The sequence below is a fragment of the Procambarus clarkii genome, chromosome 90, assembly GCF_040958095.1.
Source record: "Procambarus clarkii isolate CNS0578487 chromosome 90, FALCON_Pclarkii_2.0, whole genome shotgun sequence".
Lineage (NCBI taxonomy): Eukaryota > Metazoa > Arthropoda > Malacostraca > Decapoda > Cambaridae > Procambarus > Procambarus clarkii.
Window position 1 is genome coordinate 20,069,482 of NC_091239.1, and position 13,557 is coordinate 20,083,038.

At 44.3% G+C, this 13,557-nt stretch overlaps 1 protein-coding gene across 2 annotated transcripts in view; it reads left to right on the forward strand.

The window, feature by feature from the left end:
- LOC123746468 (chitinase-3-like protein 1) overlaps positions 1 to 13,557 on the forward strand; it is a 242,896-nt gene that overhangs the window by 175,064 nt on the left and 54,275 nt on the right. For both annotated transcript variants that reach the window (XM_069318429.1, XM_069318428.1), the window contains exon 10: positions 5,365 to 5,571. In XM_069318429.1, the coding sequence (XP_069174530.1) occupies positions 5,365 to 5,571 (207 nt within the window). The remainder of the gene's footprint in view (positions 1 to 5,364; positions 5,572 to 13,557) is intronic.

The following is a 13,557-nucleotide window of genomic DNA, read 5'->3' on the forward strand; positions in this document are numbered from 1 at the left end:
TATTGTTAATAGAAACGTTATCCCTACAGACAAAAATCAGAGGATACAACTGACGATTTACAATAAAACCAGAAAAACGGCCAGCCTACTCATGAGAAACTCTCCAGTCACAAAGCAGAATGCTTTAAAAGAGACCAACGTCGTCTATGCCTTCAAATGCCCTCTTGGGGATTGTAAGCTCCAAAAAAACCAGTATATAGGCAAGACAACATCTCTTTCTAGGCGTTTAACGATGCATAAGCAACAGGGCTCCATTAAGGAACATATAATGTCTTCCCACAACCAAACCATCGCCGGAGAAATCCTAGTAAACAACACAGAAATCATCGATAGATACAGCGATAGCAGACGGCTTGACGTTTGCGAGGCACTACACATTAAAAAGTCAACACCAGCAATCAACAGCCAATTAATGCACAACTATATTCTACCCACCTCAAGACTCCGCTCCAATATAGAAGCATCAAGAAATATGGACCAATAGGCTTTCTACAATCACTTCCATTCAATACCCATTGTTTCGTGTTCTGTCTTGTGTTGATGAAATTAATACCCTATTAATGCCACCTCACCCCATCCACCTCACTCAAATGTAGATATAAACAAATCGGAGATGTGTAAGTTCTATTCAGTTGTGTATGTGTAAACTAAAGTCTTTGAAAATGTAATAAGTTTTTCGAAACGCGCTCAAGTGTCGCGTCAGACTAGAAATAAAAATGAATTTTGGTGAATTGATTTTTGAATTACCACCAACAGTGAAAAGAAATGTACGAAAGATTGAGAAAATTCGTGTTAGAATTATCAATCTTACTTTTTCGGTAATATTTAATAATATATGTCTACAGGAAAGACTGCTACCAAAATATACTAATATATATATATATATATATATATATATATATATATATATATATATATATATATATATATATAAGGCACAACTCTCCTAAACACGAGAGTGAAGTATACAACTTTAGAACACTTTACCACCAGGAGACTCGAACCCTAGCCAGCACAGAAGCCTTCCAGCAACTGGCATAACAGGTACGCCTTAACCCGCTCCACCACCTGCTCAGACCCTTAAAAGAGATGGTAATTTCGGAGTATTTATATACCCCAAAGATCACCACCTCCCAAGAGCACTAGAGCAAGTGAGGGCAGGTGGTGGAGCGGGTTAAGGCGTACCTGTTATGCCAGTTGCTGGAAGGCTTCTGTGCTGGCTAGGGTTCGAGTCTCCTGGTGGGAAAGTGTTCTAAAGTTGTATACTTCACTCTCGTGTTTAGGAGAGTTGTGCCTTAAGCATAGACACAGTGTTCTCCCATATTAACAGGGACTTGATGAAATAAACGTATAAATGACCCCTCACTTGCTCTAGTGCTCTTGGGAGGTGGTGATCTTTGGGGTATATAAATACTCTGAAATTACCATCTCTTTTAAGGGTCTGAGCAGGTGGTGGAGCGGGTTAAGGCGTACCTGTTATGCCAGTTGCTGGAAGGCTTCTGTGCTGGCTAGGGTTCGAGTCTCCTGGTGGGAAAGTGTTCTAAAGTTGTATACTTCACTCTCGTGTTTAGGAGAGTTGTGCCTTAAGCATAGACACAGTGTTCTCCCATATTAACAGGGACTTGATGAAATAAACGTATAAATGACCCCTCACTTGCTCTAGTGCTCTTGGGAGGTGGTGATCTTTGGGGTATATAAATACTCCGAAATTACCATCTCTTTTAAGGGTCTGATCAGGTGGTGGAGCGGGTTAAGGCGTACCTGTTATGCCAGTTGCTGGAAGGCTTCTGTGCTGGCTAGGGTTCGAGTCTCCTGGTGGGAAAGTGTTCTAAAGTTATATATATATATATATATATATATATATATATATATATATATATATATATATATATATATATATATATATATATATATATATATATATATATCTATTGTGACGATAATCTCTTTCAAGAGAGATTGAGCCTGCTCTTCTCTACATAAATTTACGTATATTATACAACAATACGATGCTACCTTCAAGATACGTCTACCAGTAGCACAAAACGTTTTGACCAGGAGGCAAACGTACCCAAGACTCCCCCCTACTCCACACTCCCTCCATGCCGGCTCCATCATCAACCAGCAAACTACCATTCCCAGCTTGCCTGCTTCTGATTGGTGACTCGCCGACTGCACACCTGCACCTCAGCGCCCTCTACAAGTCGATGTCTGGGCTTGAACAGACCATTGAAGTTATAATATCCTTGTGCTCTCAAGCCGTGAACAACTAACTGATATACACTATCAGGTGGATGTTTCTCAGCTAGCGCTATATTCTCGGCACCTGTTTAATCACTTTGTCTTTATATTGTAGAGTAACGTCATCCCTATTCTTCATTTATGTTATATGTTTTTGACTTGTTTGTTTCCACTGTACATAGCCAAGAGATTGTCTTTGTTTTTAATTTGTTTTCTATATTAATTAAAGTTTCATTGTTCATACTATGTGTTTTGCGTGTCTTCCCTTACTTTACCCTTTACCACAGACAAACAGCCAAGCAGTCTATCTTTTTTTTGTAAATGTGACAGGCATTGACACCTGCCATTGGAGGACTGCTGAACATCTACACTCCTACACTTTCCCGTCACAATATATATATATATATATGTGTGTGTGTGTGTGTGTGTGTGTGTGTGTGTGTGTGTGTGTGTGTGTGTGTGTGTGTGTGTGTGTGTGTGTGTGTGTGTGTGTGTGTGTGTATATATGTTTATCTAAGGATAAAAGCCCCTCATCATCCTCTATGTTATTTTAATGGTGTTAATTAGTTTTCAAGTGATGAGACTAATTAAGAACTGCTGTAAATATTGTGTTAGCAGCAGTAGTTTCAATCACTGTTATTTAATTTATGTTATTGTTTAATTAGTGACTGTGAAATAAAACTCACGCCAATCTGAAGGATAAATTTCGTGGATAACAGTCAAAAAATTGGTTGGTTTCTTTGAGTGTTTTCCACTCACATGTTATTTAATTGCACGTATTTTTGTTCTTTGGTTGATTCCTTGGAACAATGATAGTGCTTGTTGTTTGCAATAACTTCTGTGTACTGCTGGCTGAGGTTAACTGAATGAAGCTGCTGTGATTTATAGTAGTATACTTTTGCTGCTATATTTAATAATTTATATATGTTAATTACACTGGTTATTTATGTATTTGAACCATAAACATGATCCTGGTTTGTAAGGAACATAAACAAGTGGGGATTTATCCCAGCAGGATATTGTTTGTTAATATATTTATATATTAAATTATTAATTTATTTAACTTACTTTAATTTATTATTAACTCAAAGTGGACTGTATATTTAAAAAGTTAATATTTTAGGTGTTTACCTGATCATATATTTTTTGAAGAGGGGGGGGGGGATTATGAACGTAGCCTATACAACCAATAGTGGATAATAAATAAACCAATAAATTAATGTTAGTACTATAGCTAAAATGGATTAGAAAAATGTTAACAATGTCTTAGCTGCTAGATCAACCTGTCCTCTTAAAAAGAACGACGCTTTTGGCCGTTTGCCAGTATGGCCGAATTTGGACGTAATTTGAAAATGAAAAAAAAATGAAAATAAATTTGGGATTTTTTTTTTCAACAACAGTAAGTTAAGGGTCCTCTGATAGGTTAGGTGGGCAGGAAATTCTCATAAAGTTTCAAAACGTTATAGAAAACGTTAATTTAAAGTGTCCTCTTAATAACTTTCTGCCCGAAACGCTGCGCGTGCTAGTGGCTTTACAAGACTGTAATTACCATAATTGTATCCTCACATTCCTTATGTACATTCTTGTATATGCATAAATAAATAAATAAATAAAATAAATAAATAACCTCTGCGCGTACACCGGACGACTCAAATAGAAAACGGAACAGAACGTCACAAAATAGAGTATAGCCTTGTAACAGGCACTGAGCATTCCAAAGTCACATATATGAAACTCGTTGGTTGAGCTCTAATGGTGACTGTGAATGTTTCCTGTTCCACTGGGACGACTCGAAATACACATACACAGCGAAAGATTGAAGCTTGAAGTAGCCCAAAAAAATGCTATGAGAACTGCCCTGGGAGCCCCTATGTGGACCAGGCTTGAAACTCTAAGATTGGAAACGGGTTTGCCCTCTCTTCAAGAAAGAATATCTCAAAGAACAGCTACGATTATCAGTAAGATAATTGTTTATCCTGATCCAGTCCTAGTACGACAGGCCTTGGTGGCTGGACTTGGCCAAAACAACGGAAACTCTTGGGCTGCCAGAGCGGGAGAGATCCTAAACTGATTGCAATTAAAAAGCATGATTCTTGATAGAGTTGATCTTCCACACCCAAACTACACTTGTTCCCCACCGTGGGAGGAGTCTACCTTCAAAATAGTAATATAAGGTCTACCGATGAAAAATGCTGCCTATGAACCAACAATCCTGAAGCGCATCATTGAAAAGAAAATAGGCAGCATTGCAGTGGCAGGAGTCACCCACATCTTCACAGACGGATCGGTTGACACAGACTACGAGAGTGCTGGCGCTGCTCTTTGCATGGACAGCGAACAGGCATATTGAAGACTGGGAGGACCAGAATCACCAACCCAAACTGAGCTGTTTACCATACAACAGGCATTCGCATATGTGATTGCACAAACACTCAAAATGCAACCATACACACAGACTCAAAAGCTGCAAGTAGAAACCTTCCGGGTTCAGTAGAAGCCTCAGGAAATCCTTGTGTGATCAGTAGAACCCCAGGTTACAATCCTTATACCATGTGGTGGTCTAGTCATTAGAAACGTGTGCATGGGAACATTCACCGCATAGGTTCGAATCCTCATTATAGCTCCTACAAATTTTCTCATTAAGCATTATATATATTTCTCATTAAGCATTATATATATTTCTCATTAAGCATTATATATATTTCTCATTAAGCATTATATTAAGCTGTCAGGGCGCCTAACAGCTGAGTGGACAGCGCTTCGGATTCGTAGTCCTGAGGTTCTGGGTTCAATCCCCGGTGGAGGAGGAGACAAATGGGCAAAATGTTTCTTTCACCCTGATGCCCCTGTTACCTAGCAGTAAATAGGTACCTGGGAGTTATACAGCTGCTACGGGCTGCTTCTTGGGGGTAACAACAAGGAGGCCTGGTCGAGGACCGGGCATCGGGGATGATAAGCCCTTAAATCATCTCAAGATAAGATTATATGACAATTAACACTTATTTCTAGTTCTGAGAGATTTTATACAGGGGTGTAGTCACAAGGTTTACACCATATAGATCCACTCGTTGTAGCACATGTGCAGAGGTACTTTTTCTCCTCTTAGTTCCTTCTATCTTATAGACGCTGTACGTCAAGGCCCTGGGCCTGGCCGGGGCCATGGTGTGGTCTATAGAGACGGACGACTTCCACGGGTCCTGCCACCAAGGGGAGCCCTTCCCGCTCATCACCACCATCCGTACTATCCTGAGGGACGACCAGCCCATCCCCACACCCACGCCTATCCCAACACCTATCACCACACCAAGTCCGCTGCCAGAGACCACCACGGTAAGCAGGCTAGATAGATATTAAGAATATAACATATTTCAGGAGATTCGAGGCACACCTAAATGAATTTTAATGTTGCCATAATATATATACCGTAATTGCTAAATACATTTACGCGTATATTTTAGAAAAGGAAGAAAAACTGATGAGGGAATTTTATTTTGTTCGAAGTTGCAATTGTATTAAATACGTTCATTTTTGCCATAAATGTCATTGAATATGGAGAGCTGTTACAGGCCATTTCTAGACCATACCTACTGGAAGGGTCGGTCCAGTTCCAGACCATGCCTCCTGGAAGGATCGGTCCAGTTCCAGACCATGCCTCCTGGAAGGATCGGTCCAGTTCCAGACCATGCCTCCTGGAAGGATCGGTCCAGTTCCAGACCATGCCTACTGGAAGGAACGGTCCAGTTCCAGACCATGCCTCCTGGAAGGATCGGTCCAGTTCCAGACCATGCCTCCTGGAAGGATCTGTCCAGCTCCAAACCATGACTGCTGGAAGGAACGGTCCAGTTCCAGACCATGACTGCTGGAAGGATCACTTTCAAACAAAAGTAGAATGATGGAATAGGGAACAGGGGACTATTGGGACAGGACTCTGAAGTGAAACTACCTACTTGAAACGACGCGAGAAAGAGACCAATAAGTGGACGTAACACTAAACCTAACATCAGAGGCAACGTAAATAGGTCATTTATTAACGAACCTCAAGAATTAGGTAAACCTAACTTCAGAGACTTGTAAATTAGGTCATTTATAAAAGAACCGCAAGAAATAGGTAAACATAACTTCAGAGTCAACGTAAATTGGTAATTTATAAAAGAGCCTCAAGAAGTAGGTAAATCTAACCTCAAAGGTAAATAGGATGGCGTCAGCTACGTACTCTACATTAGCAAAAGTTAGAAGATCTTTCAGGAACATAAATAATGGGGTATTTAGAGCACCTTATTCTACCTATGGAAGACCAGTCTTATAGAATGTCAGTCCATCATGAAGCTCCCACCTGAAGAAACACATTATGAAACTGAAAAAGGCTCATAAGTTTTCGACTAGGCTCGTCCCAGCATGGTTATGGATGGAATATGAAAAGCGAATGAAAGAACTGAACCGGACGACGCTAGAAAAAAAGGCGAGAGAGGAGAGATATGATTAGAGTCGTATAAAATACTTAGGCGAATTGACAGAGATGAAGTGAATGAAATGTTCACATTGAAGTATTCAATGTGAACATCGAAGAAGAATGAATATGTGGAAGCTTGAAACCTAGGTTGGGTCAAAGACATGTTAGAATTTTTTTATTTAGCGTAAGAGTAGCGGGAACTGGACTGAACTAAAGGAGCAGGTTGTGGCATCAGACTCCATTCAAATTTTTTTTTTATGATTAGATTTGAGAGGGAAATATTTTATGAGTAGATGCTCGATCCTGCAGGAACACGCGCGCGCGCGCACACACACACACACACACACATGCACACACACACACACACACACACACACACACACACAAACACACACAGCGCGCGCGAGAAGGTAGGGGACACACGCGATTAGTGAGGTCCGCGGAAATTCGTCAATTTCTCGGGACATTGAAGGAGTATAGAGGCTAGATCATAGTATTTGGCCTCTCGCAGTGTGTAGCTAGCAGGGTGCAACATAGCATAGTCATATCGCTAGTGATAGTGCGAAGATTTGGCGAAGAAACCAAAAGTGGAGCTAGGGCATCACCGGTGCATGTAAGTGTGTGACCTGACCGGGTGGGACGACCCGCCGTGGAGCTACCTGATTGTGCTGTTGAGTGGTGACTGTGATCAGTGGTACAGTGAATTAGTGAACTGTCACATAACGATACAGTGACTGACTCCAGAGCTTTGTGTTGAAAGAGAAGAACGACCTCATCAATCTACCAGCACTTAGTGAATCACCTAGTGGGAGACAACGACGGATAACCATCGTCATCATACATCGCTCATCTGGTTGTGTGAGCGGGAGGCAGACTGGTATGTACCCCTCTCTGGTCAATTAATCAGGTATACAGATTGAGGTAAAAGATTATCAAATTCTCGTTCAGGATATCATATATATTTAAAAATCTCAGAGTGGCTCATTTAGGCAGAGGTAACGCATAAGGGATATCTTGACACATACACGCACACAAGTGTGCACACGCTAAAACAGACACACACACGCGTGCACACACACACACACACACAATTGTCCAGTCAGGGGAAAAGGCATCTGGGATAGGACCTTACTATCCCCCCCCCCCCCATCTTGACTGCACCATCGGACCTGACCTGACTTAGTCGCCATCTCCCCCCCCCACCCCCAGTCCCCCGCATCGCCCATACACACACTCTTCCCCTCCCCACTCTCCCTCTCTCCCACTCCCTCTCTCCCTCCCCCACTATCTCTCTCTCCCACTCCCTCTCTCCCTCCCCCACTATCTCTCTCCTGCTCTCTCTCTCCTGCTCTCTCTCTCTCTCTCCTGCTCTCTCTCTCTCTCTCTCTCTCTCTCTCTCTCCTGCTCTCTCTCTCTCTCTCTCTCTCTCTCTCTCTCTCTCTCTCTCTCTCTCTCTCTCTCTCTCTCTCTCTCTCTCTCTCTCTCTCTCTCTCTCTCTCTCCCTCTCTCTCTCCCTCCCTCTCTCCCTCCCTCCCCCTCTCCCTCCCTCTTTCCTTCCCCCTCCCTCTCTGCCCACACACACACACACACACCTCACCCGCTCTCTCCCTCACCCGCTCTCTCCCTCACCCGCTCTCTCCCTCACCCACTCTCTCCCTCTCCTCTCTCTCCCTCCCGCCTCTCTCTCCATCTCCTCCCCCCCCCTCCCCTTCTACTTTCTTCTCACTTCAGTGGAAGGGTCGGATCCCCCCCACCCACCCATTTATCTCTCCCTTTATCACTCCCTTTCTCTCTCTCTCTTTCTCTCTCTCTTCCTCTCTCTCTCTCTCTCCCTCCCCCATCCCAACAGGGTCAAGCATGGCAGCCAGAGGTCCCAGGGGAACAGGAAAGAGCCAAGGTGACGAGATGAAGGAAATGTTCGCCCAGTTTCTGGAGGACATCAAGAGTGAGATGCAAGAAATGATGCAGGAAATGAAGAACGAAATAAGCAACCTGAAAAGAGAGCTGACAGCAGCAAAGGAGGAGATTAGAGCCCTCAAAGAAAATGGTATCGAGGCTGAAAATCAGAAAACCACCCAGGGAGAAGGTGGTAATAGTTTTCTGGATGAGAATGCCACAATAAAAGCAACATTTGCGGAAATACTAAAAAAAATAACTCTGAAGTAATGACTGCAGTGATGGAGGTGGCCATGAAAGCAGCCACCTCGCAGGAGGCGGCACGCTCCACTAGCCAACTGCTGGAAAGGAACAGATCAGTGGTTGCTGTGGGTATTAAGGAGCAGGAAGGATCTAATAGGACAGAGTGGAGTGACAAGGACAAAGCAGCAGTGAATGAAGTACTAAAGGCACTAGACATGGAAGGGGCTGAGCATAGCATTGAGAAGGTTTTCAGGCTAGGCCGGTACAACAAAGACCGAGACCGAATGATAAAGATAGTGTTTGCAAACGAGAACACAAAGGAGAAGATCCTATCAAGGAAGAGCTCCCTGAAAAACGTGGGAAAATTAAAAAATGTATTCCTCCAGAGAGACATGACAAGGGAGGAGAGAGCCGTGGCGGCAGAAGCAAGGAAGAGGCGCAGGGCGAGAGGGGAAAACCAGGAAGTCATAGCTCCCAACCCAACACCCCCAGAGGCGAGGGGGGAACCCACAACCAGCTACCCAGTAACACCAGAAGGGAGGACAACCCCGCCTCCCTCCACTGCATAGAAAACCCCCCTACCCCAAACCCTCCCTGCCCCCACTCAAATGTTCAGCAAAATCTCCCTCCCCCCACACCCAATCCCCACCCTTCTACCCCTCCCCTCCTCCCGAATCCTCCCTCCCCCCCTTTCCTTCCCGTCCTCCCTCCCCTTTCACCCAATACCCTCCCTGTCCCTCCCCCTTCACTGGATCCCCCGCCCCTCATCCCAGTATCCTCTGAGACCCTGTTATCCACCTCACAGGTCCTCACACCCATGGAACAGCCTCCCCCACCAGCAGAACACTCACCAAGGAGGCGATTTGAGAAGGGACAGAAGAAAGTGAGCCTCAAAGCGATGTACACAAACATAGATGGAATTACAAATAAAGCAAATGAGCTTGGAGAACTGGTACTAGAGGAAAACCCAGACATAATAGCCCTCACAGAAACAAAGATCACGAAAACGATAACAAATGCAGTGTTCCCACAGGACTATTATGTTATGAGGAAAGAGAGGGAAGGAAGAGGTGGGGGTGGTGTAGCTCTGCTGGTAAGACAAGGCTGGGATTTTGAGGAGATGGATATTCAGGGCTGCGAAGGTTTCAGTGACTACATAGCAGGTACTGTAACAAATGGAGGGAAAAAAATTATAGTCGCAGTCATATATAATCCACCACCAAATGACAGAAGACCTAGACAGGAATATGATAGAAACAACATGGCCACCATTAACATAATAGAAAGAGCAGCTTCTGTTGCTAGCAGGAATGGATCTGGACTACTAATTATGAGAGACTTCAACCATGGGAAGATAGATTGGAAGAACAGAGACCCGCATGGAGGACCAGAAACATGGAGAGCTAAGCTGCTGGACGTGGCAACAAGAAACTTTCTAAGCCAGCACACCAAAGAACCAACAAGAATGAGAGGAGAAGACGAACCAGCAATGCTTGATTTGATATTTACCCTAAATGAATGGGATATAAGGGAAGTTAAGATGGAAGCGCCCTTGGGAATGAGTGACCACAGTGTATTGAACTTTGAGTACCTGGTAGAGCTAGGACTTATCTCCCCCCAAAAAGAACTAGGAATCAAAAGGCTGGCATACCGAAAGGGGAATTATGAACAGATGAGAAGTTTCCTAAGTGAAATACCTTGGGACACAGACCTCAGAGACAAGTCTGTACAGGGTATGATGGACTATGTTACCCAAAAGTGTCAGGAGGCAGTAAACAGGTTCATCCCGGCCCAAAGGGAAAAATCCGAGAAGCAACAGAAGAATCCATGGTATAATAGGGCATGTATGGAAGCGAAGAAACTGAACAAAAAGGCGTGGAGGAACTTCCGGAATAACAGAACACCAGAAAGCAGAGAGAGATACCAGAGAACCAGGAATGAGTACGTCAGGGTGAGAAGAGAAGCAGAGAAAAATTTTGAAAATGATATAGCAAACAAAGCCAAGACCGAACCAAAGCTACTCCACAGTCACATCAGAAGGAAAACAACAGTGAAAGAACAGGTATTGAAACTTAGAACAGGCGAGGACAGGTATACAGAGAATGACAGAGAGGTGTGTGAGGAACTCAACAAGAGGTTCCAGGAGGTCTTCACAATAGAACAGGGTGAGGTCACTGTGCGAGGAGAAAGGGAGGTAAACCAGGCGGCCTTGGAGGAGTTCGAAATTACGAGAGAGGAGGTCAAGAGACACCTGCTGGATCTGGATGTTAGAAAGGCTGTTGGTCCAGATGGGATCTCACCATGGGTACTGAAAGAGTGTGCAGAGGCACTTTGCCTGCCACTCTCCATAGTGTATAGTAAGTCACTAGAGACGGGAGACCTACCAGAAATATGGAAGACGGCGAATGTGGTCCCAATATACAAAAAGGGCGACAGACAAGAGGCACTGAACTACAGGCCAGTGTCCTTGACTTGTATACCATGCAAGGTGATGGAGAAGATCGTGAGAAAAAACCTGGTAACACATCTGGAGAGAAGGGACTTCGTGACAAATCGCCAACATGGATTCAGGGAGGGTAAATCTTGCCTTACAGGCTTGATAGAATTCTACGATCAGGTGACACAGATTAAGCAAGAAAGAGAGGGCTGGGCGGACTGCATTTTCTTGGATTGTCGGAAAGCCTTTGACACAGTACCGCATAAGAGGCTGGTACATAAGCTGGAGAGACAGGCAGGTGTAGCTGGTAAGGTGCTCCAGTGGATAAGGGAGTATCTAAGCAATAGGAAGCAGAGAGTTACGGTGAGGGGTGAGACCTCCGATTGGCGTGAAGTCACTAGTGGAGTCCCACAGGGCTCTGTACTCGGTCCTATCTTGTTTCTGATATATGTAAATGATCTCCCGGAGGGTATCGATTCATTTCTCTCAATGTTTGCGGACGATGCTAAAATTATGAGAAGGATTAAAACAGACGAGGACTGTTTGAGGCTTCAAGAAGACCTAGACAAGCTGAAGGAATGGTCGAACAAATGGTTGTTAGAGTTTAACCCAACCAAATGTAATGTAATGAAGATAGGTGTAGGGAGCAGGAGGCCAGATACAAGGTATCATCTGGGAGAGGAAATTCTTCAGGAGTCAGAGAAGGAAAAAGACTTGGGGGTTGATATCACGCCAGACCTGTCTCCTGCAGCACATATCAAGCGGATAACATCAGCGGCATATGCCAGGCTGGCCAACATACGAACGGCATTCAGAAACTTGTGTAAAGAATCATTCAGAACTTTGTATACCACATATGTCAGGCCAATCCTGGAGTATGCAGCCCCAGCATGGAGTCCATATCTAGTCAAGGATAAGACTAAACTGGAAAAGGTTCAAAGGTTTGTCACCAGACTAGTACCCGAGCTGAGAGGTATGAGCTACGAGGAGAGACTACGGGAATTAAACCTCACTTCGCTGGAAGACAGAAGAGTTAGGGGGGACATGATCACCACATTCAAGATTCTGAAGGGGATTGATAGGGTAGATAAAGACAGTCTATTTAACACAAGGGGAACACGCACAAGGGGACACAGGTGGAAACTGAGTGCCCAAATGAGCCACAGAGATATTAGAAAGAACTTTTTTAGTGTCAGAGTGGTTGACAAATGGAATGCATTAGGAAGTGATGTGGTGGAGGCTGACTACATACACAGTTTCAAGTGTAGATATGACAGAGCCCGATAGGCTCATGAATCTGTACACCTGTTGATTGACGGTTGAGAGGCGGGACCAAAGAGCCAGAGCTCAACCCCCGCAAACACAACTAGGTGAGTACAACTAGGTGAGTACACACACACACAGGCACATACACACAGACACACAGACACACACACACACACATGCACACACACACACACACACACACACACACACACACAAACACACACAGCGCGCGCGAGAAGGTAGGGGACACACGCGATTAGTGAGGTCCGCGGAAATTCGTCAATTTCTCGGGACATTGAAGGAGTATAGAGGCTAGATCATAGTATTTGGCCTCTCGCAGTGTGTAGCTAGCAGGGTGCAACATAGCATAGTCATATCGCTAGTGATAGTGCGAAGATTTGGCGAAGAAACCAAAAGTGGAGCTAGGGCATCACCGGTGCATGTAAGTGTGTGACCTGACCGGGTGGGACGACCCGCCGTGGAGCTACCTGATTGTGCTGTTGAGTGGTGACTGTGATCAGTGGTACAGTGAATTAGTGAACTGTCACATAACGATACAGTGACTGACTCCAGAGCTTTGTGTTGAAAGAGAAGAACGACCTCATCAATCTACCAGCACTTAGTGAATCACCTAGTGGGAGACAACGACGGATAACCATCGTCATCATACATCGCTCATCTGGTTGTGTGAGCGGGAGGCAGACTGGTATGTACCCCTCTCTGGTCAATTAATCAGGTATACAGATTGAGGTAAAAGATTATCAAATTCTCGTTCAGGATATCATATATATTTAAAAATCTCAGAGTGGCTCATTTAGGCAGAGGTAACGCATAAGGGATATCTTGACACATACACGCACACAAGTGTGCACACGCTAAAACAGACACACACACGCGTGCACACACACACACACACACAATTGTCCAGTCAGGGGAAAAGGCATCTGGGATAGGACCTTACTATCCCCCCCCCCATCTTGACTGCACCATCGGACCTGACCTGACTTAGTCGCCATCTCCCCCC